Here is a 26,967-nt window from a genome sequence, read left to right as displayed (position 1 = left end):
ATATTGGTTTTTGTCACGTTTAAGCCCTGGTTGTCAGTAGCGTACCTGGTGCAACGTTTGGTGAATTACATACTGGTTTAAAGACAACTAACGATCATAATAATATTCAAATATACCAACTACCTATGCAACTTGTCTATATGCTGTTTGTATTCATTTCCCAAGATGCCCATTTAACACATTAGTCAAACTGGCAAGGCTTTGCATGAATAACGAAACAAGCCAAAAAGAAAGGAGGGACACGCTAGTATGCCGAGAAGCAGACTTCAACCATATCGCGTGAATAGTCTAAAGATGGAGCGGGTACTCATGAGCGCTTTCGCATCATGCAAAAAATAATACGCGCATTGGTGTGTTATAAAAGGCAAACAGTCACTTTCCCAAGTCGTATGTAGCTCTCGATATTGCGCCAGAAGATTTTCAAGACACAGGTGAGCCAGATTTATTGTGTAGTCCCGTAAGATTTAGGCAGCGAGCGTCCCCGTAGCCTGCTCGACTCGCTGGGAACGGGCGGCGAGGGGAAGCCGGCCTCGTGTGGTCCTAGTGGCCCGGCCGTCGATTCCGGGATGGGGATTGGATCAGCCTCCGCAACGGTATCCTCATCGATGTCGGTCTCGTCGCCCTGAGCATCGGCATATGGGCCGCTGCCTTCGGTGATGAAGAAAGGGGGAATAGCTCCGACAACCGCAACCGTGCCGAGGAACCACCAGCCCGATATCACATAGCCCCTTTGGATACCCCAGCTGAAGATGGCGCCGGCAGAGGCGGGACCGACGGCTCGCCCAAAACCGCTAGTGGTGGTTGCGATCCCGTTCAGTGTGCCGAGGATGCTCAGTGATGAGGCGCTGTTCGTGAGCATGATCGTGAGGCAGGGGAAGCCGATGATGACGGCAAAACCCTTGAGGAGCATGATGAACATCAGGGCAATGTAACGGCCATACGTTCCGTGCACTAGGCTGGTGAACGGGGTCAGAAAGTAGCAAACAGGAAACATGAGAGCTGTACGTAGACAAGGTCAGCAATTTGTCGTCACCCTTATGCTGCTCTTGATTTGCCGTCTCCCCTTCTCCATTGATTTGTAGATTTGATTCAAGCACCACGAAGAGGGCGTCGTACCTGCAGCTCTGTAGCATCTAAGAACACCAAAACGGTTGCACAGGGGAGGAAACATGACGAATTGAATCAACTAAATTAAAAGATGAAGTCAGTTTTAATCAGTTTCATAATTATGCGAGATGAGTTTGGAGCCTGTTATCAACTTACGCCGCAAACGATGCCGTAAACCATGAAGATTGCACCAATTTTGTCCGACGACAGTCCGAACCCAGATGAGAAGCGGAACGGAAGACTCGTATTCTCAGGGGTTGACTTTTGGTGAGGGTGATGCAAGAAGACGGGCAGTAACTGGTCAAAAGCAACCGAGTGCATAGCAAGAAATGTGTAGCATATGAGATTGATAACAGTTGCGTACGTGAATATATCACGTATTTTCGCCTTTGGCTCTGGGGCAGTGGGGGTGTTGACTGGCTCAGCAGCGGCCGGCCGGGGTAGAAGAGGCGCCGTTGCTTCTCCGTCGACAAACGAGGGACGGTGCTGAGGCCCCTTTCGTGACTTGAATGGCCGCGTGAGCTTCTCACCCAGCTTCAGGCCCCAGTCTTCTGTGTCTCGTTTGCTTGCCAAGGTTTCCTATGAGGGGACTATCAGTCAACATCTTTGTGATCCAGCCCGATGTCACCCTTCTCGGCAGTCAAAGACTAACCTTGAGGAACAGGGTTCCTGTGATGACCGAGACTAGGAAAAAGAAGCATGCAATAATGTTTGGCAGAGCAAAGGGGTAGCGCTTGAAAAATTCAATACGACCAAAAAGACTTGGGAATTGTTCAGCTGGTCTGGCAAAGAAGCCCCCAAATGCAGGTCCGAAAACGCTTCCGATCGACCAGACGAGAGGCTGTTGGTCATGTTCAAGTTAACCATCCTAGTCCCTGTCTAATGCAGTGTCGACAGCCGATGCGTTGTAATTAAATACATACCATGATAGAGAAAGCCCTCGGCTGATGCTCTTTATCAGTTACCATCTCAGCGACCATGGTCCGGATGATGCCAACATTTCCGTTGGAGGCTCCTTGGACGGCTCGTATCGTCATAGCCATGGCCAAAGTAGTGGACATGCCCCATATAAGAAAGCATATCATAGTGCTCACTGTGACATATCAAGACATTTTAGTATCATGGTTAGTTACGTGGCTTCCTTTCTAGTGTAGGGCGTCGTTCACGACTGACCTAGGCCAAACAATATTGTCGGCTTCCGCCCGACACGGTCTGACAACAGACCCCATGGAACTGCAAAAACACTTTGGCAGACGCTGAACGTGGCACCCGTTAAACCTGCCCATTTTGCGATGCTGTCTTTGTCTACTCCGAAACTAGCTATCATTTCTGGCAAGTAAGGGAAGACTGAGGTCAAGGCCAACGGCTCGGCGAACCTGGCCACAGCTGTGAAAAAAAAAGTATGAGAAGTCAGCACAAATGACACAAAAGCCTCTGTTGGATTGGGTACCTAGAATAGAACCAGGGGTTTTTGGATGGTCTGCACTTGTTGTTTTCCCATTCCTTCACTCTCGGCGGCCGTCTTAGGCTCCCATGCCAGTTCGTTCAGGCTACCGACGTCGACTAGCTTCAGCTGAATGAAAAGGCCCATACAACAGGCAAATACAGTAGGAAGCACAGCAGATGTACATGCTGAAGAGATGAAAGGCATGCCGATCTTTTGATGCTCTGGATTGGCACCAGGCAAGAAAAGAAATGACAAACACTTGAAGTCTTCAAACCAGGCAGGCAATGAAAGGTCGAGAAAGAGGAGAAGGAGTCCCTACCCAGAATTGCCAATTGCTTGACGGGGAGCTTTCTGCGAGGTCTAGAGTCCCCCATTTTGGCAGGTCAACCCGTTTTATAGTGAAGACAAGGTCTACCGAAACCTCCAACAACACACGCAACCCAAGACGGACAGGTGTGCAGTAGACAGACACGAGTCGTAAAGTTTGTGACACGGGTCCGATAAAAAGACGAAAAGGACTTGGCTTGCTTGCGTTCGTCGCCGGGTGGGCTCTGGATTAACTATGTAGGCAAACGGTTGCAAGTAACAATTTCTGGACAGGAGCACAAGGCTTGACGTAAGAGGTTTTACAAGCAACGGCTAAAGGTCGCGCCAGCAAAGAATTTGGTTTTGTAGACTAAGATAGGTATGCAAGATAGATATGATTGATGTCACTGACGCTATCGGCACCTTCGGAGAACCGTGGATAGGAGGAATTATAATGGGCGAAGGAAGAAGGGAGAGTCACCAAACAGAAAACAAATTAAAGCAAGCAAAAAAGATCCAAAATAGGACGGGATGGTAAAGAAGTCGAAAAGCGGAGCCAAAGCCAAGTCTTCTTGTTGGCGGTCCAGGGGTCCCTAAAAGGAAAGAGACGAGGAGGAGTCATGCATCGATGGCTGACATTACCGGTAAAGTACGGATAATACCCCAGAAACAACCCTACAGTAAGAGGTAAGTACTGTACTGGATCTACTGTAGGTGGGTAAGGTAGATAGGTAGGCAAGTAGGTAGGTATTGATCTGTACTGTAAATGTACTGTATAGCATGGAAAGTACATTAATTACATTACCTCTGAGGTTAGCAAGGTAAGTAAAAGCCAGCCCAGCGGCGGTTATAGACCGGGTCTTCCCAAGCCACTAAAATGCTATTTGTCCACTGACCTTGTTCCAAGACTAGTCTAGAACTAGGTTGCGTGTTTGCCTGACTGGCTGAGGTGGTTGGTAGTTGGATAACAACGGAACTGGACTGCGACAGCTACGATGTCATGTGTGGTCATGGGTTGCTGGACCGAAAATCGCGAGCACCGACACCGGACCAAGAAAAAAAAGTTACTAATGATAGGTAGGTACCTACCGTAGGTCCCCAACAGGCGAATAATTACCTAGGTACCTACCTACCTAGAACTGGGATGACGAGAGTCTGAGTGTATCGCTTTTCTCCATGTGATTTATCCATATTCTACCTCGTGTTTTGTTTTTCTTTTACAGCGCTTCTCTTTCTTTTTCACATACTTACTCCATATTCTTCAAAAGGGGAGTCCCTGCAGCCAGCGTTACAAGGCTGCAGGTCTTGTCCACCTGCGGCGTGCGCTGCGATGACTGACCAATGTGGCGGTGAAAAAAAAAAAAAAAAAAAACTCTTTGGCAGTCGAGAGCGGGGTCGATGCAGCAGGTCGATGTCGCGTGTGGAAAGCCTAGGGCGCGTAGTGGCTCGGCTGAGAAAGCCGGTCCCATATACATAGTAAATCCGAGCTCCGTTTAGGGGGAGCCAATGCGCTAAACCTGATTGAGGATTGGGCTCAATCGATGGCACAATTGCCCGCCGCCGCTCACAGTGCCTGCAGCTAAGTTGTCGTCATCGGTCCGGGCTCGGCGTCGGCTCTGTACTTGATGGTACTGTACCTTACTGAGCTCATCCATACCTCTCTTGGCACACTCCTCCTGCGCTACCTACCTAGGTATCTACATTGACTTCATTACTATTCATTACGTTTAGTTATCTCCTTGGAAAACAAAAAAAAAGTGACTACCATCATCAATTACCTTTCACAGCAAGCTGCCTAGGCAGGCAGACAGTTGGGTATTGCTGTAGGTACCGTCCATCTGATGGATTGATAAGCCAAGCAGTAAAAACTCCAACGGCCACCCCAGAACCTCTAAAGGTCTAAAACTTGACCCTAGTCTAGGTCGACCTATCGCACCAATCCAAGTGCTATAAACTGTTCTTGGGGCGCATTACCTACCTCCCCAAAGATGCCCAGCGAGAGGACGCCGCTGATCACAACCCACCAGGCTGGTCCTCAGAGGCAGCGATACCATCACAATGTCGCCCGCCGCTTCTGCACCATAGCCTTATCTTCCACCTTGATATGGGTCTTTTTTACCTGGATCACAACCGCAATCCTGGGTCGTGGCCCGGCCCACCGACACCATGGCCACGGTGACTGGTCGTGGCCTGGCCATAAGAATCGCCGGTTGGATGACGAGGGCCTCCGCAAGGTCTTGACCCAAACCCCGAGCAGTGAGCTCGCCGAGGAGTGGAGCCGCTACTACACCTCTGGACCTCACCTCGCCGGCCAGAACTACTCACAAGCCGAGTGGACCAGGAACAAGTGGGAGTCATGGGGAATCGATTCGAGCATTGTTGCTTACGATGTCTATCTGAACCGTCCCGTCGACCATAGGCTGGCCCTACTTGAGAAGGCGACAGGAGGCAAGCATGATGAGGACCTGTCTCTTTCCAAGCCTAGCTGGGAAGTCAAATTTGAGGCTTCTCTCAAGGAAGACATCATCGACGACGACCCGACTACGGCCCTTAACAATGCTATCCCGACATTCCATGGGTACTCGGCCAGCGGCAACGTGACCGCCCAATTTGTCTACGTCAACTATGGTACCTACCAGGACTTTGAGGATCTTGTCAAAGCAAATGTGTCACTCAAGGGCAAGATTGCCATTGCCCGCTACGGTGGCATCTTCCGGGGGCTCAAGGTCAAGCGTGCACAAGAACTTGGCATGACCGCCACGGTCATATATTCCGACCCTGGAGACGATGGTTCCACCACGGACGAAAAGGGAGAGAAGCAGTATCCCGAAGGCCCTGCACGCCAGGCCAGCAGTGTCCAGCGCGGCTCGGCACAGTTTTTGAGCATCGCGCCCGGCGACCCAACCACTCCCGGTTATCCCTCCCTCCCCGGTGCTCCGCGACAAGATCCGCACAATGCCATTCCCCAGCATTCCTTCCATTCCTATCTCGTATGCCGATGCAATCCCCATTCTCAAGGCACTGAATGGGCACGGTCCCAGCTCGGACGAGTTCAACAAGTACTGGACCAGAAACCGTGGTCTGCAGTACAAGGGCGTCAAGTACAACGTGGGACCCTCGCCGCCTGGACTAGTTCTGAACTTGTACAACGAGCAGAATTACATTACTACTCCCATCTGGAACGTCATTGGTGTCATCAACGGCACCATCGAAGACGAGGTCATTGTGGTTGGCAACCACCGGGACGCATGGATAATCGGTGGCGCAGGAGACCCAAACAGTGGCTCTGCAGTCATCAACGAGGTCATTCGTAGCTTCGGCAAGGCTCTCGAGAGTGGCTGGAAGCCACTACGAACGATTGTGTTCGCTTCTTGGGACGGCGAGGAGTATTCATTGATCGGCTCAACCGAATGGGTTGAGCAATATCTTCCCTGGCTGACCAATGTGAACGTGGCCTATATTAACACCGACGTCGCCGTGGCGGGGCCGAACTTCAAGGCATCAGGTGCGCCATTGCTCGACCAGCTACTGTACGATATCACATCACAGGTTCAGAGTCCTAACCAGACGGTCGAGGGACAAACTGTCCGAGACGTATGGGATGGTCGCATTTCCACCATCGGCAGTGGTAGCGACTTTACTGCATTTCAGGACTTTGCAGGCATCCCATGCGTCGACATTGGCTTCTCGGCCCACCCGGACGATGCGGTCTACCACTATCACAGCAACTATGATAGCTTCTACTGGATGCAGAACTTTGGTGACCCGGGCTTTGTTTACCACCGCACCATGGCCCAGATTTTGGGCCTTGTGGTTGCCAAACTGGCCGACAAACCTGTCATACCATTCGGAGTCAAGAACTATGCCGATAAGCTGACGAGCTACATCGCCAGGGTCGAGGACAAATTGGACGCCGCCATGGCGGGTATCACCTTGGAGTCTCAGCCGGATCTGAGTACTGAACAGCATCTATTTGAGCTTCGCGCGAGCCACCATGTTGATACCACACAGCCAAAGGGCAGCGCAGAGGGCTTTAAGCGCGAACTGGCACGCCTGCGTGAGGCTGCCAATACGTTTTCTCAAAGAGCCAAGGCCGCGGATCATCTCGCCAACAAGCTCAGGAAGCGTGTGGAAGACGAGTTGCCCTGGTGGCAATGGCCTGCCAAGATTAAATTGGGGTGGGATATCCGTAAGCTTAACAACAAGCTAAAAGTCATTGAGAGGCAGTTCTTGTACTCCAAGGGGCTGGATGGAAGAAGCTGGTTCAAGGTACGTCTGCCAATACTTAGTTTGCGTCGCAACTTTGTTACCATTTTCTGTGCAATGTGGCTGACTTTGTGCGTTTGTGTAAAATCTTAGTCTGTCATATTTGCCCCAGGGTTGTGGACTGGCTACGCCGGCGCCGTGTTTCCTGGTCTCCAGGAGAGTATTGACTCGAAGGACTTTGACAATGCTATCCGCTGGGTGGACATCATCGAAGATTGCATCTACAAAGCCGCTGGCGTATTGCGGCTAGAGGACGGCGAGTGACACGGGTTAGATGTGGAAGTGAGATACACGTCACTGCCGCTGTATGGTAATGTACTTGAAACAGTCCAGTTTAGAATTTGGCAACCACCTTGTTGACCGAGGTTCGATATGTATGAACATGACAACAGTCGATGCAGAAGGTGTCTTGATGTTTTGTATTGAAATGCGGCTTGTGTACTGTCCAATCATCATTCGTCCAAGCATAAGCTGTACATCAAGCATCTCGAGGACGTGGATACGATTTATCAGCAAAGATGTAGACTGTCTTGCACTTAGAAAACGTGAATGATTTGCATTGAAACAAAAAGAAACAGTCCTGAACAGTCCATAATGCAGGGGTATAGCAGAGAATAAAACATATATACAGTACAGGTTGAGAGTCAGAAAAGAAACCAACCTTTCCGGGTGTCTAAAACAAGGAAACACGAGATGCGGTACCAGCAGGGATGGGGAGAGAAAATAAAGCATCTTTTGTAACCTCGCAGTCTGTCATCTGCGCAGGCCTGTGTATAAATGAGAGGATTTTTCTCTTCCGTCGGGAAATTCTCATGTCGTGCTTCATACATTAAGTAGAATATTTTTCCAGGATGCTTGTCGTCATAACAAAACAAAAAAAAAAGACTAAGGCTCAGCCATCGGGTGATAATGATGCAGCCAGATATCCTTTTGGAAGAGAACAAACACAGACAACTCCAGAAGAACAATGTGTAACCAAGAAGGTAAAGAAGAAAAAAAAAACCAAAAAAAACCATAGCGAACAAAACAGAAAAGGAAGAAAAAAGAGCAAGAAACGAATGATAAAATGCCCCTAAAAACTATAAATCGTTATGAAAAGTCATCACCACCACCAGGACCACCCAGGACCAACCTATCAACAGATTGCACCAGTTCCTTTGACTCTCTGGCGATCTCAAAGGCGATTGGCGGTAAGGTCTGTGTCCACATACGCCACTCCCTGCTAGGCGGGCCCATGCCACCGTCGGACAGCTCCTGCCCGCGTTCGCCCGCCTCCAGGAGCCGTTCCCTACATGCTTGCAGGTTTTTGAGGTTGGGGAATGCGTTCGGACCACCACTGCTGCGTGAGGTCTCGTCCACAATCTTGTCAACCGATTCGGCAATGCGCGCGATCTCGTCGCGAAGGGTAATGATGGCGGCGTCGGATCGGATGGCAGCGACGAGCTCTTGAATGTCGGCCACAAGGTAGGCGGTCTGGTCCTCGACAAAGATCTATAATCTCGGTTGTCAGTGTCTGTTTGCATATGATGACCGTCAGTTGCCGGAAAGTGATATCTTACCTTGAGATCCTCAGCAGCGTTATCCCGCTGCGGGGCCATGCCGCCATAGCCATTCGCTCCATATCCGTTGGATGACGGCGGCGGCGGTAGAGCCTTGCCAGAATCACCGTTCATATTACCATTGATGTTGCCGTTGCTACCGTTTATACCAAGTCCACCACTGCCAAACCTGTCCGTCGCGGTCGACTCCCTAGGCGAGTTGACTGGACTGTAGGCAGATGAGTCGGCGCTAAGCCTGTTGCCGAAGCCACGGAAGGGCGGCGGAGGAGGCAGGTTTTCCTCTGCGGGAAGCTTGGTTGTGGTCAGGGGCGTGGGAGCTTGTGATCGCGGCGAGAAAAATCCAACGCTGTTGTTACCAGGAGTCATCATGTCATCGTCGTCCTCATCCTCCAACTCGCCTGCCGGTGTGGGCCGGATCTTGACCGTCTTGAGGAGTTCCACAATGGCCGCCACAAGATGAGATGCGGCCGCATCGATTAGGCTGACCGGAGATATACCTGCCGAGGCAGCAAAGTTCTTTGCAGCGGTGATGAGATTATTCGCGGTACTAGCGATGCGGCCTTTCAGCTTGCGCTGCTCCTCACTGCCGTTACCAGCATCGTCCATATCCTTAACGATTCGCCGAACGCTGACCACAACAGTCTTCATAGTCTCCATGATTTTATCCGGCTGGTCGCTGCGCGCCCTTTGCAACAAATCATCGATGGCAACCTGGAACTTGGTGACATGAAAATCCTTAACAAGTCCATTTTCGGTCGTGAAGCCTCGTTCGCGCATGTATTTGGCCGCATCGTCAACCGTCAAGCTCATCGAGGTTGCCTTGAGATTCCGCAGCTGAGTCTTGGTCTTGGTGTAGCGGCTGCGCCATTCTTGTGCCTCGGCCTCGAGCTTCTCGATTGTCCGCTCCATTTCCGTCTGCTTCTCCCACGCAGCACCACTCTGCTGCGATAGTGTGCGCATTTCTCGCAGAAGGTTCTGAGCTTCTTGCTGCACCTCCTCTGTGACCTGTTCTTGCTCCCTGAGCAGCCTGCGAAGATCATCGTTTTCTCTTTGCAGCTCTGCATCTCCAGCACCACCGCCGCCGGAACCACCACGGGTGCCATTTTGGCGCAAGGCGTCAATCTCCTCCCTCATTTGACGTGCGTCTGCGGCGTGGTCGTCTCTAATCCTGTCTAGCTCTTGCTTCAGTCGGTCGTTTAGGTCCTGTGCATCTGCCAGTTGATTCTCCAGGTCCAAGCGTGCATCATCCCAAGATTTCTTGTCTACATTTATCCGTGTTGCGCTGTCCCTCTCCCTATCTTGGACAGCCTCCAGCTCGTCTTCCTTCTTCTTAAGGTCGTTCTCTAACAAGTCTACTTTTGCTTGCAGGTCGCGCACCTGCTTTTCGTAATCATCAAGTTGTCTTCGATCGGCCTGAATTGGATGAACAATTGACAGAAAAGTCAGTCAAATGGCCAAGTCAAACATCATATCACCTTCTCAAAGCACGACGTACCTCGGATGTTGCGCTACTACGTTCGTTATTCATCATTCGGGTCTGCCCGTCCATTCCATAACCATCTCCGTTCTCGGGACTTGTCGGGCTGAGCGGTGAGTCGTCATCCTCTTCCACCATCGTGCTCTTGACCGGCACGATTGTGTTGCTTTGCGACTGCTTTGCCATCGGTCGGTCATATGCCCCAGGTGGTGGCAGCCCAGGCGACGGGGGAATCCCGTACGCCGAGTTGAGCGCAGTGCTGCGTATTGAACTGGCCTCGGACGGTCTTCTCGCACGACTTGGGTTTCTTGGTGGGTATCCGTTCATTCCACTGACAGGAGTTTGCGACCGACTCGACATGCGCATCGAGGCCGGGCTGTTGACTCTTGGTATCTCGCCGTCGGCGACTCGGGGTATCCTGCGCTCGAGCTCGCAAAAGACATCAGTGGCCAAGTCCCTGAAACGGGGTGCCGGCAGGGACGACAGCTTCTGGCGGGCCTGATTTCGTTTTGGGTGGAAGTTGTCTCGGGGAAGAAGATATTTAGGTGGAGGTTCGGAGTTTTGAGGTGGGAAACGGCGATTGAGCTCGTCGTAGACGTCGGTGCTCAGTTCAAGAAACTGCACCGTGGTCAGGCGCTGCAGTTTGTCGCGCGCCTTATTCGGAGGGGGAGGCTGGCCGTTCTGAGACGTCGAGCCGAGGAATCGCTTGAGAACATTGTAGTGCTCGGTGAGAACGAGGTCGCTGTCTTCGGGAGCCCGTACACTGCGACCGCTTTCGCTCCTTGCGTAGATGTTGGTGCCCTGGCTGGAGCGGCCTATCGAGGGAGGCGGCGAGGGACCACCAGTGCTCCTCGGGCCCGGGGGAAAGCCGTTCATCGCGCCGATGGAGCCGCCCGATATTGGTGGTGAAAAGGGGTTTCCGCGACCGTTGGGGTACGGACCATCCTTGATGTCGTCGACGCCGCGAGGAGGTGAGTAGCCGGAATTCCAAGATGGTTCGTTGCCGCCTATTGAGACTGGAGACAGCGGTGGTGCATTTCGGGTGGCAGCAGCGTTCATGATCGGGTCCCAGAGGTGTCAGCGAATTTTGTCTCAGCCCAAGGCGGCCTTGGTCCGGTGGCGCTTGGATCCCGCACGCCGCGCACCGAACGCGGCTTAGTTCGCTGGATGGTTTCGGTTTGACGTCTGGTGCAGAATGAAGCAGCTTTGGGTTGTGTGCCGTGTCTGAGACGGTGTCGGCGTCGGCGTCTTGTTTAGTGCTCGCAAGTGTATGCAAGGCCTTTGTTCTGGCTCGGGTCTGGCTTTCAAGAATTTGTTTGACCCCTATCTTTTTTTTGGGTTTGGGGTGGGAGCGAAATTGGGTGGTGTTGTTGGTGGGTTCCAGTGGAATGTCGCTGGTGATGTTTCGTCGTTTCTTTTTCAAATTTGCGTAGGTAGGTAGGGATTCGACCCGACGAAAAGACGATATCGACCGTCACTCAACCTCCGACATGTAGAGTACGCGAGTAGTAGAGGGAGTCGGTGATAAAGGCTGAGGATTGAATCGATGCGACAGACGAATCCGCGACGCCGGCCTGGGCTTGAAACGTTCGAGTTGGTCGGCGGGAAGAGGAGCCACCAATGACTTTGCCTATGGACCCTTTTCAGTGAACCAGGCCTAATCCGGATTCAAAAGGCGTTGTTGCCGCTTCCTCGCACAAGAAGAAACGAACAGGGCCTGCAATTGAAACGAATAGCAGAGGCACGAGAAACGAGGCAAGTGCAAGGAGGAAGCTGCGTGTGAGAGTTCAGTCCAACTCGGTCAGTCAATCGAAGGGACCAATCTCACGACAAACAAAGCCAGCATAAAAAACAAAAATAAAATAATAATAAAAATTGCAAGTCGACCGGGAAAAGGAGGCGAGTTGTGTAAAATGAGATGTCACACGCTGCTGATTCGACCAGTAGTAATTAGACCGGCGCCAAACCGGGCTGCACAAGGGCACCGGTAATTGGGGGTACAGAGTAGGTACAAAGCAACAATACCAATTGCACAGTGCCCTACAGGGGTAGACGCTGACCAGGTATTGGTTCCTCGATTTCGCTTGGCTTCAGGTCTTGACGTATCCTACAGAAGCCAACTTTTGACATTTGACAGCAGCATACTTACGCACGCACCACTAGGTCGCGCTCTTTTTTTCTTTCTTCTTCTTGTAGACTGCTTGGCTACTTGGTAAGCCTGGGGAATGCGTGCTAGACTAGTCTATATTCCTACCGAAAAAGTATTCCCAAGGTTACTAAGGTAGCTACCTAGGTACCTAGGTGGTAGGTAGTTGGGTTGTAGCTTGTTTGGTATCTCCCACACATAACCGTACGTAGCTGAGTAGGTACTTTGAGCAAGCCGTCTGTTCGGCTGTTGCAGAAACCCATGTTGCACCCTTGGTCTCGTTACCATAGTATGTTTTTTGTTGTCTGTACATAGTATTGCTTCTGTTGATCAGTTTGTGACCCAGAGTTGTTCGTACCGGTACTCATTCGATCTCTTGTCTTAATTCACCCAATCCTCCCCCTTGCTGGCCGTTACTTTGAGCCCCCAAGACCCCCTATTTTGCAAATCTAGACTGCAGTAGCGTGAGCGGATCTTGCCAATACTGCCTACTCCACCCCCCTGCAGCTTCAGCGCTGTACTTGCCTACTGACTTCTCTAGAGAGTCCAAGTTTGGCTTCATCCGCCTCTACTGTATTTTCTCTGTCATTTTTCTTATACCCTAAAATAGTGAACATGAATGACGAACAACCGTATATACGGTAGGGTTTTGGCCAGGGCAGCCATTCACTTCGTCGGCCACGCCGGCAAGAATTCAAACTTGATAGCTAATCTTTCAATGCTAACTGATACCAGTTGACCAGGTATCCAAGGCGCAGTGCAGGTTGCTGCGCAAATTCCAACGTCAGGGGTCCAGGCAGGAAAACACTGTGCCGTGCTTTAATGGGGCAACCAACTCAGCTCCATGTTTGTGCGTATTGCAACGGCTCGGAAGTATCATGTAATGTGATGAATTGACAAGCTAGTTGACCGACCTATCTATCGTACATATTATAAACTGTTACCTTACGTCGTGATAATTACGTCTATAAATATAGTATAAAATATTTGGTTTAAAATTAGGGAGTAAGCATAGAAAACAATAATAACAATGATCATAATATAATAATAATAATAACAGAAAGAAGAATAAGAATAAGAAGAAAAGGCCAGTATGCGACAAGCGATACTCGTTGAACATTACCAAGTGTTCTCCAGCCCGGTTCAGATGAACCGAATTTTTAAGCTTCAATGTGTTGGCTGTCGGTACAACGGGACCGACCGCCGTTGCCTGGCCGCAAAATATCATGGAGACTATCGCTTCGGTCGTGAAATGATACGGTGGTCAACGGTTACCAGGATTTCGGGGCAAAGTCTGCGCAGTAATACAGCTTGGACTTGCCTATATTACAACTCACAAACCCGCTATGGCTCCCACAAACCAAGTGGGGTCGGACAGGTCTTCTCAGAGCTGTTTGCGACTACTGTACAGAGTAATATTATTGGCACCAATTGTTCGCACCCTTCGCGATTTGCACAGTCGGGAACAAGAAAATCAAAATATGCTAACCTCGCGCATTGATTATTTTCCAAGAATCCGGCTCGCCTCAATACGGCCGCCAAATTACCATAAATCACCCCCAGCATCGCATCCTTGGCGGGTTTCTTAGCATTGTGACTTGAAACCCCACAAGGCAGCCCCTTGGGCGTGCGCTCGGACTTGCGAGCCGATCTAAGCCTTGTTCGCATTCCATTCCAGACTGTGTGAAGTGCAGAAAACGTGACTTTGAGGCTGGGGTTTCGCAGCCATGGCTGGTTTTGGCTTGATGGCGATACAGCACAGTCAGCCAGGCATTAGTGTTACAGTTTGCCATGCCTTTAGATCTGGCTTGAGGAGTAATCAGTCCATTTCCTCAACGGTGGCAGGTATATGAGTGGAAATTGGGTATCATTCAAAAGTCATATTGCTAGTGAAAAATCAAATCATGTCTGGATCGAGCAGCTTTTCAGGTCCTGTGGCACAAGCTTTAAAACCACGCCAATGTCCAGGTGGCAGGCAAATTCGGCCACCTCTCCTGCCACTCTGCCAACACATCAGCGACCCTGTCGTCGAAACCAGACCTGGCAGCCGCACTACCGCTGTCGAATCCAGCCGCGCCAATCTTGTCCCTCTCCTCGGCCGCAGCCCTGTTCAGGGAGTTCGCAAGGTCCAATATCCCCTGGCCTCCAACGGCCGCCTCCTCGTGGTTATCCTTGATGTCGACGTTGATGACGTGAACTGGCCGGTTCAGCGGCGATCCCCGCGCGTGCAGGTCCTCTACCACCGCATCCCAGCATCTCTCCTCACAAGTAAAGACAATATCCACAACCCCAGCCTCGGTCCCCTCACTGCCCCTGTCGCTGGCATGTTCCAGCCGCGGGATCCCGATCTGCCAGTCCTGCCAGCGCTCGGGCCCGCGCTTGACGTTACGGTTCCGCTCCAGCATGTTGAGAATCCCGTTGGCCGTGTACAGTCTGCGGTCCTTGCCTTCGAGCTCCTTGTACATGGCGTCGTACGAAGTCGAGTTAAACTTGTAGACGTTGGGCTGCGTGATCGTCGGGCCGGGCAGGCGGACCAAGGAGCCGGTGCCGAATGATATGACTGGATAGTTTGCCTTGGAGAGTTGCAGATGAGCTTCCATCGATCTATTACCGGGTCTTGTGTTAGCCAAACATTATCGCTATGGAGAGGCGTTAGGTCTAACCATACCTGTTCTGGTTGCTTGCGCAGACGGTACAGAACTTCAGCTTGAAGCCATCGTCGCGCGGCTTCTCAACCGCGGCATTGGTCTGGCTTAATCCGCCCACCGCATCGGTTTGCGGCTGTTCCATGAGTGCGGTTCGGGAGTTTCACCCGCAAAACCGACGGTGACAGCTTTTACGCGACCAAACTTCGCTAATAGCTTAGCTGGCGATACGATTTATGAGTTGGACTCATTAGGTCCGTGATCTGGCGCTCTGCAACACATGAACGCGATTGTCAGCAAGTCTGAAGCCTAGAATCGAACCACGGCTGTATCTAAGGCTTGTGCGCTGGCTTTGCGAGGCTATGCAATGTGCAATCAGTTGGAAAAAGCGTAATTATGTTTTACTGTCATCAAGTAATATCAGACAGCTCCAATAAATGAATTCATCATGAAAATAGCATCACCCAATTGTCCAGCCGCAAAGAGCTCCTTATCATTTACTTACCATTGAGCAGTACCAGTTCGCGCTGGAAGGGGAGCGAAAGGTGTTGTGGAAAGGAGGAGATTGATGCCGATGTCTGGTGGGTTTCAAAAATGGAGGCTTTTATTCGGTGCTGCAATTTGCCTTTGGCGAGGGGATACATTGGAAGGTACCTAAGCAGGTGGGTACCTAACTAATTATGTAATGTTCGCATCACGTGGGATGCTTTCTCTACGACAGGCAGCTGCACGTTAGTCAGCTCTTTACACTTTTCGATGAAATCATCAATCACATCACAAAGGTAACCAGTGCATTTTATGCGCTATGTCTCATCGCCGTACCCTCACGAGGTCCTTTTGCCAATTTATTATGGACATGGCCTTCTCTTTCATGTGGAAAAACAATACTCAGAGAGCAATGGGTTTTCAACAGAGAATTGAGTCGTTCTAGATGGTTGATTAAGATCGGACAAGTGGCACCGTACCGTCTTATGTCCCATTCCCTAAGCCTTCACGCCAGTCATAACCCGTGGTGTTCAAATGTAATAGCAGAGAAAGAGACTGGGGGACCAAGACAAGAAGATGGAACACGCAGAATAATAAAAAAGAAAAAGAAAAATAGAAATTGTTTTGGCCAAATTCAACGGGGTAATATGCAATCGACCAACTCTTGCAAAACACAAAGCACGCTCCCCCCAGAACTTTCCGAAACCCGACAAAAGTAACCAAGTAACGAAATGGCAGAACTTTGGGACAAAATGGTAGTGGTAGTACAATAAATATCAGAATTTGACCCTGCACTCAAACTTGTTTAAACTTTGCAACTCCTGACTCCAGATGTATTGCGCCACGCTCCCTTGTTGTCACCGGCTCTTGCGATCTCTCCTCTCTTCACTGCTTTCCTCTTTTTGCTCGGCTAAGGAATCACCCATCCTGGCGCCTGGTAGCCTCTCCCCACTGGTATCGACCCTTTTCCCGCTGGTATGGTCGATGCTGCCACGTCTGATAATTCCAACATCATGATGGAAACTCAAAGTCGGCGTGTTTGCCTGGCTCCCGCCCCGTTGTCCGTGATAATGCACGACCTGAGGGGGCGTCTGCCCGGCCTGCGTCCCCAGTAGATGTTGAGGGTAAGGGTCCAAATCTTTGCTGGATGTGCTGAAAGTTGATACAATGGGCTGGTGGTACCCATTCGCTGACGTTGAGGACGTGGAGGCGCTGGGAGTGTGCCCAAAGCTGTTCCGCTGCTGCGGCTTATGCTCTGTCTGAGTAGGTGTACCTGCATCATTAGGACTTCCCGTTCCAGTGCCCGTTGTTGTGGCCGGCGGGGCAGCGCCCTCTTCTGTAGCCGCAGTCAGACTCGTCATGCCGCCCTCTATATCCCTCAATAACCGCACATACTCCTCCGGCACGAGCCCGCTCTCCTGAGTCTTGGGGTCCATAGCAACCAGCCAACCCTGGCCGTGCCTATAACTGACCCATATAATCTGCCCTTCGAGCAGTGGCAGCTCATTCTCATTTTCTCGGGCGAAATCAAAGAGTGCAACCGCCTTGCCATGCATCTCCTCGTCTGGGGATGTAATGGTGAATTGGTAATCCCGCGAATACCTTGACTGGTCCTCGCCCCGTAGATCCGGTGAAGACGGCGAGCTGCTGGATCCGTCAGACCCGTAACGGTAGCCCGCATCGTGTTCCGCATACTGTCGCGGCTGTTGGTCCCCGACATTATAAACTCCCTGAGCCGAGTTGCGCGCCTGGTCTGGAGGGTACGTAACGTACTCTCCCCCGGGCCCGTTGGCCTCTCCCCCCTGGTTGACATAATACCTCTCGCTCCCGTCGCCGCTCGTGCCCATATAGTAGCCCCTCTCTCGGTCGTAGGTTGTAGGGTCCAATAACCCTGTTCCAGCAGCGCCACCACCCCGTGAGCCACCCTTGCCCCTGCCGTGACCGTGGTGTTTGCGGTGGCGCGAGCTGACGACCGGGCTTTGTAAATCCTCGTCCTCACTCCAGGGCGGGCCGTCGCCAAGGTGCATCGGCGCGAGGTCACCACCCTTGCCGAAACCTTCGCTCCAGGTGCCATTTTCCCGGGAGACCCAGCTCGCAGGCGGATCTGACAGGCGTCTCTGGTGCTCACTTGCGGGTGTGGTCATGCCACTTGGCGGCAGTGACAGTTCGGGAGGCGGTCCATGGTGCAGCGGATTGACAGGCGGGTAGGCAAAATCTCTGACCAACGTGTATGGCAGACTGCTTGGCCAAATTGGAAATATGTGGGACGGCGGTCGCGACCGCGACGGGACGGACCCCGTCGAGTACTGCGACAGCCTATTCCTCGCAGAGTAGGACATTGGTCGCGGGAGAGTTGTTCTTCGGCCTGGCGGGGCGACGGCAACAGCGCTGGACGGAGGCGATGTAATCAGTGGGGGCAGGGGTGGGTGATTCGAGTTCGAGGTCGGGCTCGACGTGGGCGATGGCGAGATGGGGGCTGGCGACGTTGCTGGGGACGAGCCACTTTGAGACAAGACAGCCATCATTTTCGGTACAGGATCTTTAGGGCGACGCTGGTATGGATGCGACGATGGTGCGGAAACACTCGCGACCCATCAATCGCGGGTCGTTCAAGTTTCCGTTTCCCCCGCACAGCCCCGTTGGTTCTGTCTGAATTGTAATTGCTTTGCTTATGGTGATGGTGATGAGGGGGGCTGTTGAATACAGGCGCTGGATGAGGTCAGTCGTGTTCGAAATCTCCCCGAATCTATCTCGCCAGGCGCGCAAACGTTTGCTCGAGGTTGGTTATTGTACCTTGGGTAGCTTACCTGAAATATCACCTTGCCATGGACTGTCGCACACGCGAGAGTGCTCGGCAAACCGCTCCGGTCGGCAGTCGGGGCTTCTCTAGGTGGGAACAAGGGAGAAGGAGGACAAGAAAATACTAAAAAATAAAAAAATAAAAATAATAATAAAAACAATAATAAAAAAAAAAGACTAAAAAATCAAGAAAGAAAGACCCCGCCCCAAGATAACCTGGAAATTAAGCTAGCGTTGTACTCTGAATTGGCCGAATGATGCTGCGGTTGCAGACCATCTGATCGTTTGGTGATAAAAATCGACAGCTTTCCCCCTTTGGTATATACTCTTAGAGGTAGGCAGCCAGAAATCGGAATCGAGTTCTGGTCGAGGGAGAATAAATGGTGGCGCGGATTGGGCGGCTAAGAAGGTGGTCGGATTGCCTAGACCTAAAAGACGGTACCTGAAGTGTAAAACTAGGTGGCCTAGGTAAGGTGAAGGCCCGGTGCGGTACCTAGGTAATAGCCAGTGAATCGGGTTGGCCGGTTACTGGTAGGGATAGGGGTGGTGAATATTTGGGGGCCTTTTTGCTGCGCTGGTTGCTTGCATTCAAGGCGCTTGCTTTTCTTCTTGGTTTTGGCGATTCGACCCCTCTCTTGCGCGGTCGCCTTTCCCAGTCAATGGTAGGATTGAAAGGGTGGGCGGTGGAGGAGTCGATGCCCCCGATGCGATGGACGAAGGTTGACAAAAGTGGAGAGACAATCAACCATAGATGAGAAAAAAGGAGGACGACCCTTGCTTTAGGACTGGGGTTGCTTGGCGGTAAAAGTCGCTGCTTGGCCCTTGCGGGTTGTTGTTGATGTAATTAATGGCAGTCAAAAAATGGATTTTGAGGTCAAAGCAACGAGCCTTTTCGAGATCAGTAAGTGACAAAATAAGTACCTAGACACCACCTCGGAAGGACGGGTTGTAAGAATAGACAACAAGCCGCTTTTTTTTTTTTTTTTTTTTTTTTTGGAAGTATAGCAGAAACAAGTAGGTAATTTAGGTAGGTACGGTAGGTGAAATCGATTGCTTAAGATGGGAGAAGTACCTAACTAGATAGGTACCTAGGGTGATGAAAGGAGCTACATGGAGGTAGACTAGACAAAGCTAGCGAGTCGCTTGCCCGTCTTCCTCGGGGGATACATACGAAGCACCCTAGGTACCTACCTAGGTACCAGGTAACCGGCTCATGAATTGCATCCTCGGCGGGCGGGGAGGGAATAAGCGCGCTCCAACTGTCCCTTGGCCCCATGCATTTCAACTCATCAATCCATCCCACACAACAACGGCTCTTGATGCTTACTGGTCGAGTGCGAGCCCTGGAGGCGCCAGTGCGTGCGTCTGTAGCGTTGCTGTCGCGTTGCAGTAGCAGAAGCTGCAGCTTTGTGAAGCCGGGATTACTGTAAATAGAAATGGAATGGATTTGATGATGATGCTTTTTTTTCTACTTGCTTTCGTTTTGTCCCCACCCTGGCATGTCCTGGCATGTCATACCTACCTACCTAGACAGCACGATCGATATGCAAAAAGTTGGGTATGGCGGTCCAATACTTCCCTGCATTAACTTGACATTTGCTTCATTTCACATGCGCGTCTCTTTGAGTTCTTAGAGCAAGACATGAACAGTTGAACACCAGCTGTCCAGAGAACAAGCAACCAAGGTACCTGACCAACTCACCTACATACCTTTCGTGGACACCTAACTACCTACCTACTTACGTGGTAATATCTGCCCTGCCCCAACAAAGCACAAACGCCTTGGCTTTTTTTTGTTTGAAAATTGGTACGTCGTATCATCTGTTTGTTCAATTTCCCAAAATAGACCCCCGTTTGGGGTAAGACCCTTACCCTGCCGCCAGTTGCAGGGAATGAAAGGAAGGAATGGTTGAATGAATGAACGAACGGACACGCTGACACACGCCATTCTTCGACCGCACAAGCAATGAGAGCGGAGTGGGGTTTTGTTTTGAAGTTCGCCCTTCAGGGCTCTCTGCTCTGTTACCAATTTGAGCCCCGTCAGTATGCATGCATTGGGTGATTCGGCCAAGTAAGCCATGTACCTTAATTAGTTAATTAACAGCTTCATCCTCATCTGCTTCGACATCTCCCAACTTCAACAAAACAATCTAGAAATAGACCCAAGCTCTTTCCAACCCAACTGGACCGGACCGGCACACGCGCCCCCGTTTCATCCGTTGTTGTTTGCTATTATCGTGGTCAACCCTGGTCAAAGGAAGATCACTCGATATCTCTCCGAACATGGCGCGGGCGAGAAACTCTCGGAGATGGATGTAGGTACTAGGTACTATATGTTTCTGATGAGCTGTTATTCCGAAAAGTCCAACTAAGCTTACCTAGCTAGGTATACGTCAGAGCCGCAATCTACGTAGTGTACGCTAGTGTATCGAATACCAACCGGGCGTTTCTCGTCATGCGCGCACAATTGGTTCTATTCTAGGCTAAAGATTGCTTTTTCTTTTCTTATCTCACAGCAGTATTCTTCCTGAAACCATATCGAATCATACCGTTTACTTTTTTTATGTTCATGAATAAGATATACATAATTAGGTAGCGACTGTGTCCAGCACTTGACAATGCTTTGTTTTCTTTCCTTTGTTTTTTTTTCTTCGTCATTGTTCGTGGTCAACGCACAACATGCTAACACATGCTCTCTCATCCCCGTATCTCCGATTCGCTGGTGGTAATCACACACACAAGTCCGGTCTGAGCGACGGTCTTACAAGAAAAGGGAATTCGAAATAAACTTTTCTTGTCCAGCACAGGATAACCCAAAATGGCTTACACACGGCTGACCTGCCACTCGGTATCGACCCGGATGTCGCCCAAGGGTCCGCTTGGCCTCACAGATGGCTTGTCGATGCTGGCCCCATCCCCGGTCGTTGTGACGGTCACTTTGTTCGTCTTGTAATCGTCCAGCTCCCAGTTGGTGGTGGGGGCTCCTGTGCCGTGGGCGGACCGGCTGGGGATCCCGTTGGAGGAGATATTCGACACGTCCTTGGCGTAGCCATTCCCGCTCGGCCCGTTGTTGTATCCAGACTTGTCCTCGGTGAGCCGGCTGCTGCCAACCCGTTTCTTGTACAGGACGTAGAAGGGCCTGAGCATGGGGATGCTGATGCACAGGATGGCCAGATTCGGCTCGAGAGTGAAGAGCAGGATCGTCGTCGACATGGTACCCGTCACGTTGCTGTTGAGGTCGACGGTGCTGATGTAGATCAAGCGGAAGATGGCGATGACCACGCAGGCCGTGCCCAAGAGGAACGAAGCCGACACACCGACCTTGTCCGTCTTGCGCATCTTGAGACTCCAGATCTGCTTCATGGGCATCATCATGATTACCACGTCGCCGATGGCGTTGGTGGCGATCAGAGACTGGATCATGGTGATATACTGGCCACACTTGCCAACGCCGGTCCACTGCCCACTGACGGGGTCGCAGATGAAGATACAGGCGCAGACATAGGAAACCCACCAAACTGCAATGACTGCCAGTGTGATTATGGATGCTCGTTTCATCCAGGGTGTCGAGAAGACTCTAAGGAAGAAGCAGAGCATGCTGGCCTTGGTAAGAGCGAGAAGCGTAACGTAGACAAGTTGCATGCCGAAGGTGAGCTGGAGGATAAAGGGAACATTGGCAATAACTAAGCATCATTCACGTCATGGTCAGCTTTGCTTGTCTTTCATCATATCCCAAAAAGGTAAACAGCCTCTTTTTTCCACCCCCCCCCCCCCCCCCCAAATTGTTGGTAGTAAAAGACTTACGCTGAGGATGTTCCGCGAGATTGTACCCATTGCCAATAGGGGCAAAAAAACCACTGCAAATATGCATGGCAATGCCTAGCGGCATGGCTGCAACGACAAGCGCATCGTCCCAACCGAGACCGGGTCCTATGCAACGGCCAACCACTCTGAGTGAAACAACGACGATGACAAGAAAGACGAAAACCGAGTTGACAGCCAGGTGGTCCTTGACCACGTCAAGAATGGGCAGGAACACTGTGGGAGTGGTAGACATGAGGTGCAGCTCGATCTTGTTTGAAGGCCCTGAAGCGGCTGTTGCTACTGTTGTCGGCTTGTCTGGCACTGGATACTGTAACTCGATGTTACTGTATAACCGGTCTCCGTAGGCAGGATGGCAAAGTGTCTTTTGGCCACACCAGTCTGTGCGAGAGCGGACGGGCGCTAATATAGGTAGGTAGCGACCACGGCGGATCTACGTGCACCTCCTCCCCTATTGTTCCCCATCCTTCTGGATAGCTGATCTTCAACACTAGCATGGGCAGGGCTTACTACCAGATTCCAGCATATGGACTTTACGGTATGTTCCGGGGGGGGGGGGGGGGGGGGGCGGCAAACACAGGAGATGATTGCCCTGCAAAAGTCTTCACCGTCGCACTCTCCATGGAGCCGTTGGGATGTTGATCTTCATCTACTCACGTCGGCAAAGATATGAAAGACCCCCAAGGCCCCTTCGTTCCTGCATATTTGGGACCTAACCTCTTTCTCTAGTCGATGGGACTTTGTGCGGTCCCCTGCCCATGCGAGCCATACCAGATTTTCTGCATTACAGGGATCATAGTGCCAAGCATATGTGTAAGGAGCTGTCTGAAGTCTTGGGCTTGCGTCAATGGGCGAGGGGCTGGTCCCAGGGTTTGGGTACGTTACAAGGTTAGTACAGTAGGTTACCGAGAGAGAGGTAAAAAAAAAACGAGTTTGCCACGTTCGGACAAGGACAGCCGAGAATGCCAGCCTCTCATGGCAGCCATACAGTATGGAGTTCCTTGGGGTGCGAGTAAGCCAACCCGAGATGGCGATGCAAAGGCGAATCATGATAGAAACGTGCTAACAAGGATTTGTATAGCGGATCAGTGGGCAAAAGGGGCCGTCTTGTGCTACCCACGTATGATTTATGGGCCAAACGGTAGGCTGTACCATGCCAACACACACTGCACCCCTCCGTTGCGGCAAAATTCTCACAGGATATTTGGACGATAATATGGATCATGGAGGTTTGGGTGAGGGCTAGCGTCGGTCGCTTAACCTTTCGTAGAGAATCCAACCGAGATGGACCTTTCTGGACATGACCGACTGGTTTTCCGTCGACCATGTGGAGCCTGGCAGAGTATACAGGTTGTGGATACTCTCAATAGGCTAGCTGTAGATCCTTGCCACACCGGTCAATTCGAGGGAGATTGTGTTGTTCCTGAGTCCTGTCTGCATTCAACCCAATACCCATTGCCCTTGGGTGGATAAAATCAGGCGAAACGGTGTCGCAATTGGAATAGTGCGCACAGGTTCTCGAGTGAGTGCCGGTGAGTATAAGAGACCTCGCTTATGCTTCCTTTCTGAAGACGAACTTGCATGGTTGCAAGCCGATCTGTCATCTCGATTCGCCCAACACGGAATACCTCATACCATCATCATAATTTCTTGCATTTCACCCCCCTTGCACCACTCGCCGGAGAAGCTTGCCAACACCAAAAAAAAAACAAAAAAAAAATGGCATCACCAAGGCCCACCACCACCAAGCAGTGGATCCTCACCAACAAACCGGCCGGTGAACCGATCTTGTCAGGCCCTGATGCTACCTGGCAACTGAAGGAGGTGCCGCTCCCTCCCCTGGAGCCTGGACAGATCCTGGCCAAGGTCAAATACTTCTCCAACGACACTGGTCTGAGGAACTTCATCCAGTCGACTGTGGCTGCGGACCGTTTCTATGTGCCCACCGTGCCTCTCGGCTCGCCGATGCGGTCAGGCGTCATCGCTGAGGTGGTCGAGTCCGCTTCGGACAAGTTCAAGGCCGGTGACATGGTGATGGACTTCCACCTGGGCGTCTGGGGTGAGCACTGCATCCTGAACGCAGACGAATCCCAGCCCCTGGGCCCGCTGCCCGGCGGTCTCTCCCCCACACATTACCTAGGTGCCCTTGGTGCCTCTGGCCTGGCCGCCTACACCGGTCTCTACTATGCTGGCAAGGCCAAGCCGGGGCAGACAATCGTCATCTCGGCGGCAGCAGGCGCCACCGGCACCATGGCCGTTCAGATCGCGGCCAAGATCCTCGGCGCCGGCAAGGTGATTGGTATCTCGTCGAGCGAGGAGAAGTGCAAGTTTGTCAAGTCGCTAGGTGCACACGAGTGCCTCAACTACAACTCGCCTACCTTCAAGGAGGACCTGATTAAGGCCACGCCCGACGAGGTTGACCTGTTCTTTGACAACACTGGAGGCGAGATCCTCGACCTGATGCTGACTCGGGTCAAGAAGCACGGCCACGTTGCTGTGTGCGGCGCCGTGACCATGTACAACAACGAGGAGCCGCTCAAGTTGAAGAACTGGTTCGAGGTCATTTCTTGCCGCATCACCATCCGAGGCTTCATCATGCTGGACTACATGGACAAGGTGCCAGCAATCATGGGTGAGCTCATGGGGGCCATCGCGGACGGAAGGTTGCAGCTGGGCGATGCCGAGACAATCATAGATGCTTCTATTGAAGAGCAACCCAAGGTGTGGATGAGGCTGTTCAACGGTGAAGACCAGCAGGCCAAGGCCGGCAAGTTGATTACCAGGCTGAACTAGCTGGGCTAGACACGGTCTTGGTTTCAAGCTGGGGAATATCTGTGGATAGACGCCAAAAATAACCAAACAAATTTAAAAAGAATAAAAATTAAAAAAGTTCAAAAAAAAGTAAATTAATAAAAATGATGAGCAAGAAAATACCCACCAGGGAGATATCGCAAAAGAGATTAACACGAAGGTGCCACTTTGTTTATCTTGCTAATCTAAACTCTAGGTCTACCGTAGCACGTCTTCGAGTCATTAGTTCGGCACGTCAAGGAAACAAGACGCAAACAACCCGATTTGCGATTTGCATGCAACCTTGAGACTTTTGGTGGCAGGTCGTTGACTCGTTAAAAAGCCCGTCAGTCTTTCGAGTCCAGGCTCGACACGACTCATCAAGCTAGCCATCCACGTGTAAGTCACGTGTCTGTATGCGGGCTTGAGTTTTACGTCATGAGCCGTTTCTTACTACCTAGGTAGTAAGGTAAGGTAGGTACCCACCGACGTAATGTGTAGGATAGAAGTTGTTTCGAGCTGTGCTCGGATTAGGAGCTCTAGTCTGGTCGTACAGCATTGCTTTTGCCTTAGGTAGCCACCAACCTACATCATCTACCCGATCTCACTTAACGGCTAGGCCAGGTTTGAGTAAATACGAAACCTTGATTGTAAGCATTCTACTCAATTGAATTAAGTACTCAGCTATAAAGTGCCATAATGTTTGCTCGACCTGCAATTCGGGCCTGCCAGTCTCTTAAGCAGGTAAGCTGCCCCGACACCGGACCCTCCGGAAACCCCAACCCGCCCTGGGACAGAAAAGAAAGAGCCAATTGTTAGACAGTTGCATCGGTGGAAGTGAATATCGCTGACATCAACCATGATGCACATCTCCCATAGCCTGTGCGCCGCTACACGAATACCCCTCCTCCGCAATCTGGAAATGCCAACAACTCGCGTGTCGGCATCCTGATTGCGAGCGCCGTCGGCATGGCCGGGTTCGGAACATACTTCATGTTCGGCCAGGGCACCACGCCGGCAGCTGGTGTCAAAGCCCTCGGCGCCGAGCCAAAGAAGGCGCTCGAGATGGAAAAGGGTTTCGTGTCGCTGCAGCTGGACGACGTCGAGGTCGTCAACCACAACACCAAGCGCCTGCGCTTCAAGCTGCCAGAGGATGACATGGTCTCGGGTCTGCATGTCGCTAGCGCCCTCTTGACCAAGTTCAAGCCCGAAGGCGCGGAAAAGCCCGTCCTGAGGCCCTACACCCCCATCAGCGACGAGGACCAGAAGGGCTACTTGGACTTGATTGTCAAGAAGTACGAGGGTGGCCCCATGTCGACACACATCCACGAACTGGTCCCGGGACAGAAGCTGGACTTCAAGGGACCGTTGCCCAAGTACGAGTGGAGCGCCAACAGTAAGTCTTTGAGGTCTACCTAGCCATTGATATCATGTTGGCAGCGTCTGTGTTGCTTGCAGCTTTTGTTACTGACAAGCCCCGCCAGAGCACCCTCACGTCGCCATGATTGCCGGCGGCACTGGCATAACTCCCATGTACCAGATCATGCGTGCCATCTTCAAGAACCCCGCGGACAAGACCAAGGTGACGCTCGTGGTGGGCAACATCACCGAGGAGGACATCCTTCTCAAGAAGCAGCTTGCCGAGCTTGAGAACACCTACCCGCAGCGCTTCCGCGCCTTTTACGTCCTCGACAACCCTCCCAAGGACTGGGCCGGAACCAAGGGTTACATTACCAAGGATCTGCTGAAGACGGTTCTGCCCGAGCCCAAGGAGGAGAACATCAAGGTGTTTGTGTGCGGGCCCCCGGGCATGATGAAGGCTATTTCGGGCAATAAGGTCAGCCCGAAGGACCAGGGCGAGGTGTCCGGCATCCTGAAAGAGTTGGGATACAAGCAAGATCAAATATACAAGTTTTAGGAGGGTCAATTGGTGTCTGTAATTGGAGCAACATCTGCTGCGTGCGCAAGTGGTTGTTGCCTTGCATGTACTGATAGATGAGCATGGAAGTCCCAAGGGCGATTGAAGCCTCTGGGATTGCTGGTTTATATGGAGGAAGGATATGAACATTGGTGGACACTGTACTGTATGTGAATGGCTCACGTTGTGTGGAACTGTT

The 26,967-nt window shown here is 51.5% G+C and overlaps 8 protein-coding genes across 8 annotated transcripts; 3 read left to right on the top strand and 5 right to left on the bottom strand.

Moving 5' to 3' along the window:
• Window positions 1–56: 56 nt before the first annotated feature.
• Window positions 57–3,320, bottom strand: MGG_03701 (uncharacterized protein). The gene is made up of 7 exons (XM_003716132.1): window positions 2,874–3,320; window positions 2,281–2,493; window positions 2,031–2,200; window positions 1,760–1,948; window positions 1,264–1,686; window positions 1,117–1,186; window positions 57–999 (listed from the first exon to the last, which is right to left on the bottom strand). The coding sequence occupies exons 1-7, from the start codon at window positions 2,926–2,928 to the stop codon at window positions 443–445; spliced, it is 1,677 nt and encodes a 558-aa protein (XP_003716180.1). The 5' UTR covers window positions 2,929–3,320; the 3' UTR covers window positions 57–442.
• Window positions 3,321–4,848: 1,528 nt separating this feature from the next.
• On the top strand, window positions 4,849–7,390 carry MGG_15288 (N-acetylated-alpha-linked acidic dipeptidase 2; the record flags this gene model as incomplete). The annotated part of the gene is made up of 3 exons (XM_003716131.1): window positions 4,849–5,850; window positions 5,879–7,129; window positions 7,220–7,390. 3 exons carry the CDS (start codon window positions 4,849–4,851, stop codon window positions 7,388–7,390), a joined length of 2,424 nt encoding a protein of 807 aa, XP_003716179.1.
• A 237-nt stretch (window positions 7,391–7,627) lies between these two features.
• Window positions 7,628–12,098, bottom strand: MGG_03703 (uncharacterized protein). Its single transcript, XM_003716130.1, has 3 exons — window positions 10,181–12,098; window positions 8,686–10,098; window positions 7,628–8,617 (listed from the first exon to the last, which is right to left on the bottom strand). The coding sequence occupies exons 1-3, from the start codon at window positions 11,219–11,221 to the stop codon at window positions 8,216–8,218; spliced, it is 2,856 nt and encodes a 951-aa protein (XP_003716178.1). The 5' UTR covers window positions 11,222–12,098; the 3' UTR covers window positions 7,628–8,215.
• A 2,056-nt stretch (window positions 12,099–14,154) lies between these two features.
• Window positions 14,155–15,574, bottom strand: MGG_03704 (RNA polymerase II subunit A domain phosphatase SSU72). Its single transcript, XM_003716129.1, has 3 exons — window positions 15,459–15,574; window positions 14,977–15,224; window positions 14,155–14,912 (listed from the first exon to the last, which is right to left on the bottom strand). The coding sequence occupies exons 2-3, from the start codon at window positions 15,096–15,098 to the stop codon at window positions 14,255–14,257; spliced, it is 780 nt and encodes a 259-aa protein (XP_003716177.1). The 5' UTR covers window positions 15,099–15,224; window positions 15,459–15,574; the 3' UTR covers window positions 14,155–14,254.
• Window positions 15,575–15,743: 169 nt separating this feature from the next.
• On the bottom strand, window positions 15,744–19,102 carry MGG_03705 (SH3 domain-containing protein). The gene is made up of 2 exons (XM_003716128.1): window positions 18,247–19,102; window positions 15,744–18,148 (listed from the first exon to the last, which is right to left on the bottom strand). Exon 2 carries the CDS (start codon window positions 17,962–17,964, stop codon window positions 16,297–16,299), a length of 1,668 nt encoding a protein of 555 aa, XP_003716176.1. The 5' UTR covers window positions 17,965–18,148; window positions 18,247–19,102; the 3' UTR covers window positions 15,744–16,296.
• Window positions 19,103–20,774: 1,672 nt separating this feature from the next.
• MGG_03706 (uncharacterized protein) lies at window positions 20,775–22,599 on the bottom strand. The gene is made up of 2 exons (XM_003716127.1): window positions 22,043–22,599; window positions 20,775–21,921 (listed from the first exon to the last, which is right to left on the bottom strand). Exons 1-2 carry the CDS (start codon window positions 22,293–22,295, stop codon window positions 21,062–21,064), a joined length of 1,113 nt encoding a protein of 370 aa, XP_003716175.1. The 5' UTR covers window positions 22,296–22,599; the 3' UTR covers window positions 20,775–21,061.
• A 30-nt stretch (window positions 22,600–22,629) lies between these two features.
• Window positions 22,630–25,012, top strand: MGG_03707 (NADP-dependent leukotriene B4 12-hydroxydehydrogenase). Its single transcript, XM_003716126.1, has 2 exons — window positions 22,630–23,072; window positions 23,142–25,012. Exon 2 carries the CDS (start codon window positions 23,642–23,644, stop codon window positions 24,851–24,853), a length of 1,212 nt encoding a protein of 403 aa, XP_003716174.1. The 5' UTR covers window positions 22,630–23,072; window positions 23,142–23,641; the 3' UTR covers window positions 24,854–25,012.
• Window positions 25,013–25,549: 537 nt separating this feature from the next.
• MGG_03708 (NADH-cytochrome b5 reductase 2) lies at window positions 25,550–26,768 on the top strand (the record flags this gene model as incomplete). Its single annotated transcript, XM_003716125.1, has 3 exons — window positions 25,550–25,594; window positions 25,730–26,246; window positions 26,335–26,768. 3 exons carry the CDS (start codon window positions 25,550–25,552, stop codon window positions 26,766–26,768), a joined length of 996 nt encoding a protein of 331 aa, XP_003716173.1.
• Between the last annotated feature and the right edge of the window lie 199 nt (window positions 26,769–26,967).

The sequence above is a fragment of the Pyricularia oryzae genome, chromosome 4 (assembly GCF_000002495.2).
Source record: "Pyricularia oryzae 70-15 chromosome 4, whole genome shotgun sequence".
NCBI classification, from domain to species: Eukaryota; Fungi; Ascomycota; class Sordariomycetes; order Magnaporthales; family Pyriculariaceae; genus Pyricularia; species Pyricularia oryzae.
Note: the sequence above shows the minus strand (reverse complement) of the source record. Positions and strands in the feature narration are given on the sequence as shown.

What these genes read in the sequence shown, in the direction of transcription:
- MGG_03705 (XM_003716128.1), bottom strand. Translation starts at nt 17,964, where the DNA reads ATGATGGCTGTCTTGTCTCAAAGTGGCTCGTCCCCAGCAACGTCGCCA.
- MGG_03707 (XM_003716126.1), top strand. Translation starts at nt 23,642, where the DNA reads ATGGTTGCAAGCCGATCTGTCATCTCGATTCGCCCAACACGGAATACC.
- MGG_03701 (XM_003716132.1), bottom strand. Translation starts at nt 2,928, where the DNA reads ATGGGGGACTCTAGACCTCGCAGAAAGCTCCCCGTCAAGCAATTGGCA. An exon ending in CGAGGGCTTTCTCTATCATG is followed by an intron (nt 1,949 to 2,030) that starts GTATGTATTTAA and finishes CATGACCAACAG; the next exon opens with CCTCTCGTCTGGTCGATCGG. An exon ending in CAGGAACCCTGTTCCTCAAG is followed by an intron (nt 1,687 to 1,759) that starts GTTAGTCTTTGA and finishes GTCCCCTCATAG; the next exon opens with GAAACCTTGGCAAGCAAACG.
- MGG_03703 (XM_003716130.1), bottom strand. Translation starts at nt 11,221, where the DNA reads ATGAACGCTGCTGCCACCCGAAATGCACCACCGCTGTCTCCAGTCTCA. An exon ending in GTAGTAGCGCAACATCCGAG is followed by an intron (nt 10,099 to 10,180) that starts GTACGTCGTGCT and finishes CATCCAATTCAG; the next exon opens with GCCGATCGAAGACAACTTGA. An exon ending in ACGCTGCTGAGGATCTCAAG is followed by an intron (nt 8,618 to 8,685) that starts GTAAGATATCAC and finishes CCGAGATTATAG; the next exon opens with ATCTTTGTCGAGGACCAGAC.
- MGG_03706 (XM_003716127.1), bottom strand. Translation starts at nt 22,295, where the DNA reads ATGTCTACCACTCCCACAGTGTTCCTGCCCATTCTTGACGTGGTCAAG. An exon ending in TCTCGCGGAACATCCTCAGC is followed by an intron (nt 21,922 to 22,042) that starts GTAAGTCTTTTA and finishes AATGATGCTTAG; the next exon opens with TTATTGCCAATGTTCCCTTT.
- MGG_03704 (XM_003716129.1), bottom strand. Translation starts at nt 15,098, where the DNA reads ATGGAACAGCCGCAAACCGATGCGGTGGGCGGATTAAGCCAGACCAAT. An exon ending in TGCGCAAGCAACCAGAACAG is followed by an intron (nt 14,913 to 14,976) that starts GTATGGTTAGAC and finishes ACCCGGTAATAG; the next exon opens with ATCGATGGAAGCTCATCTGC.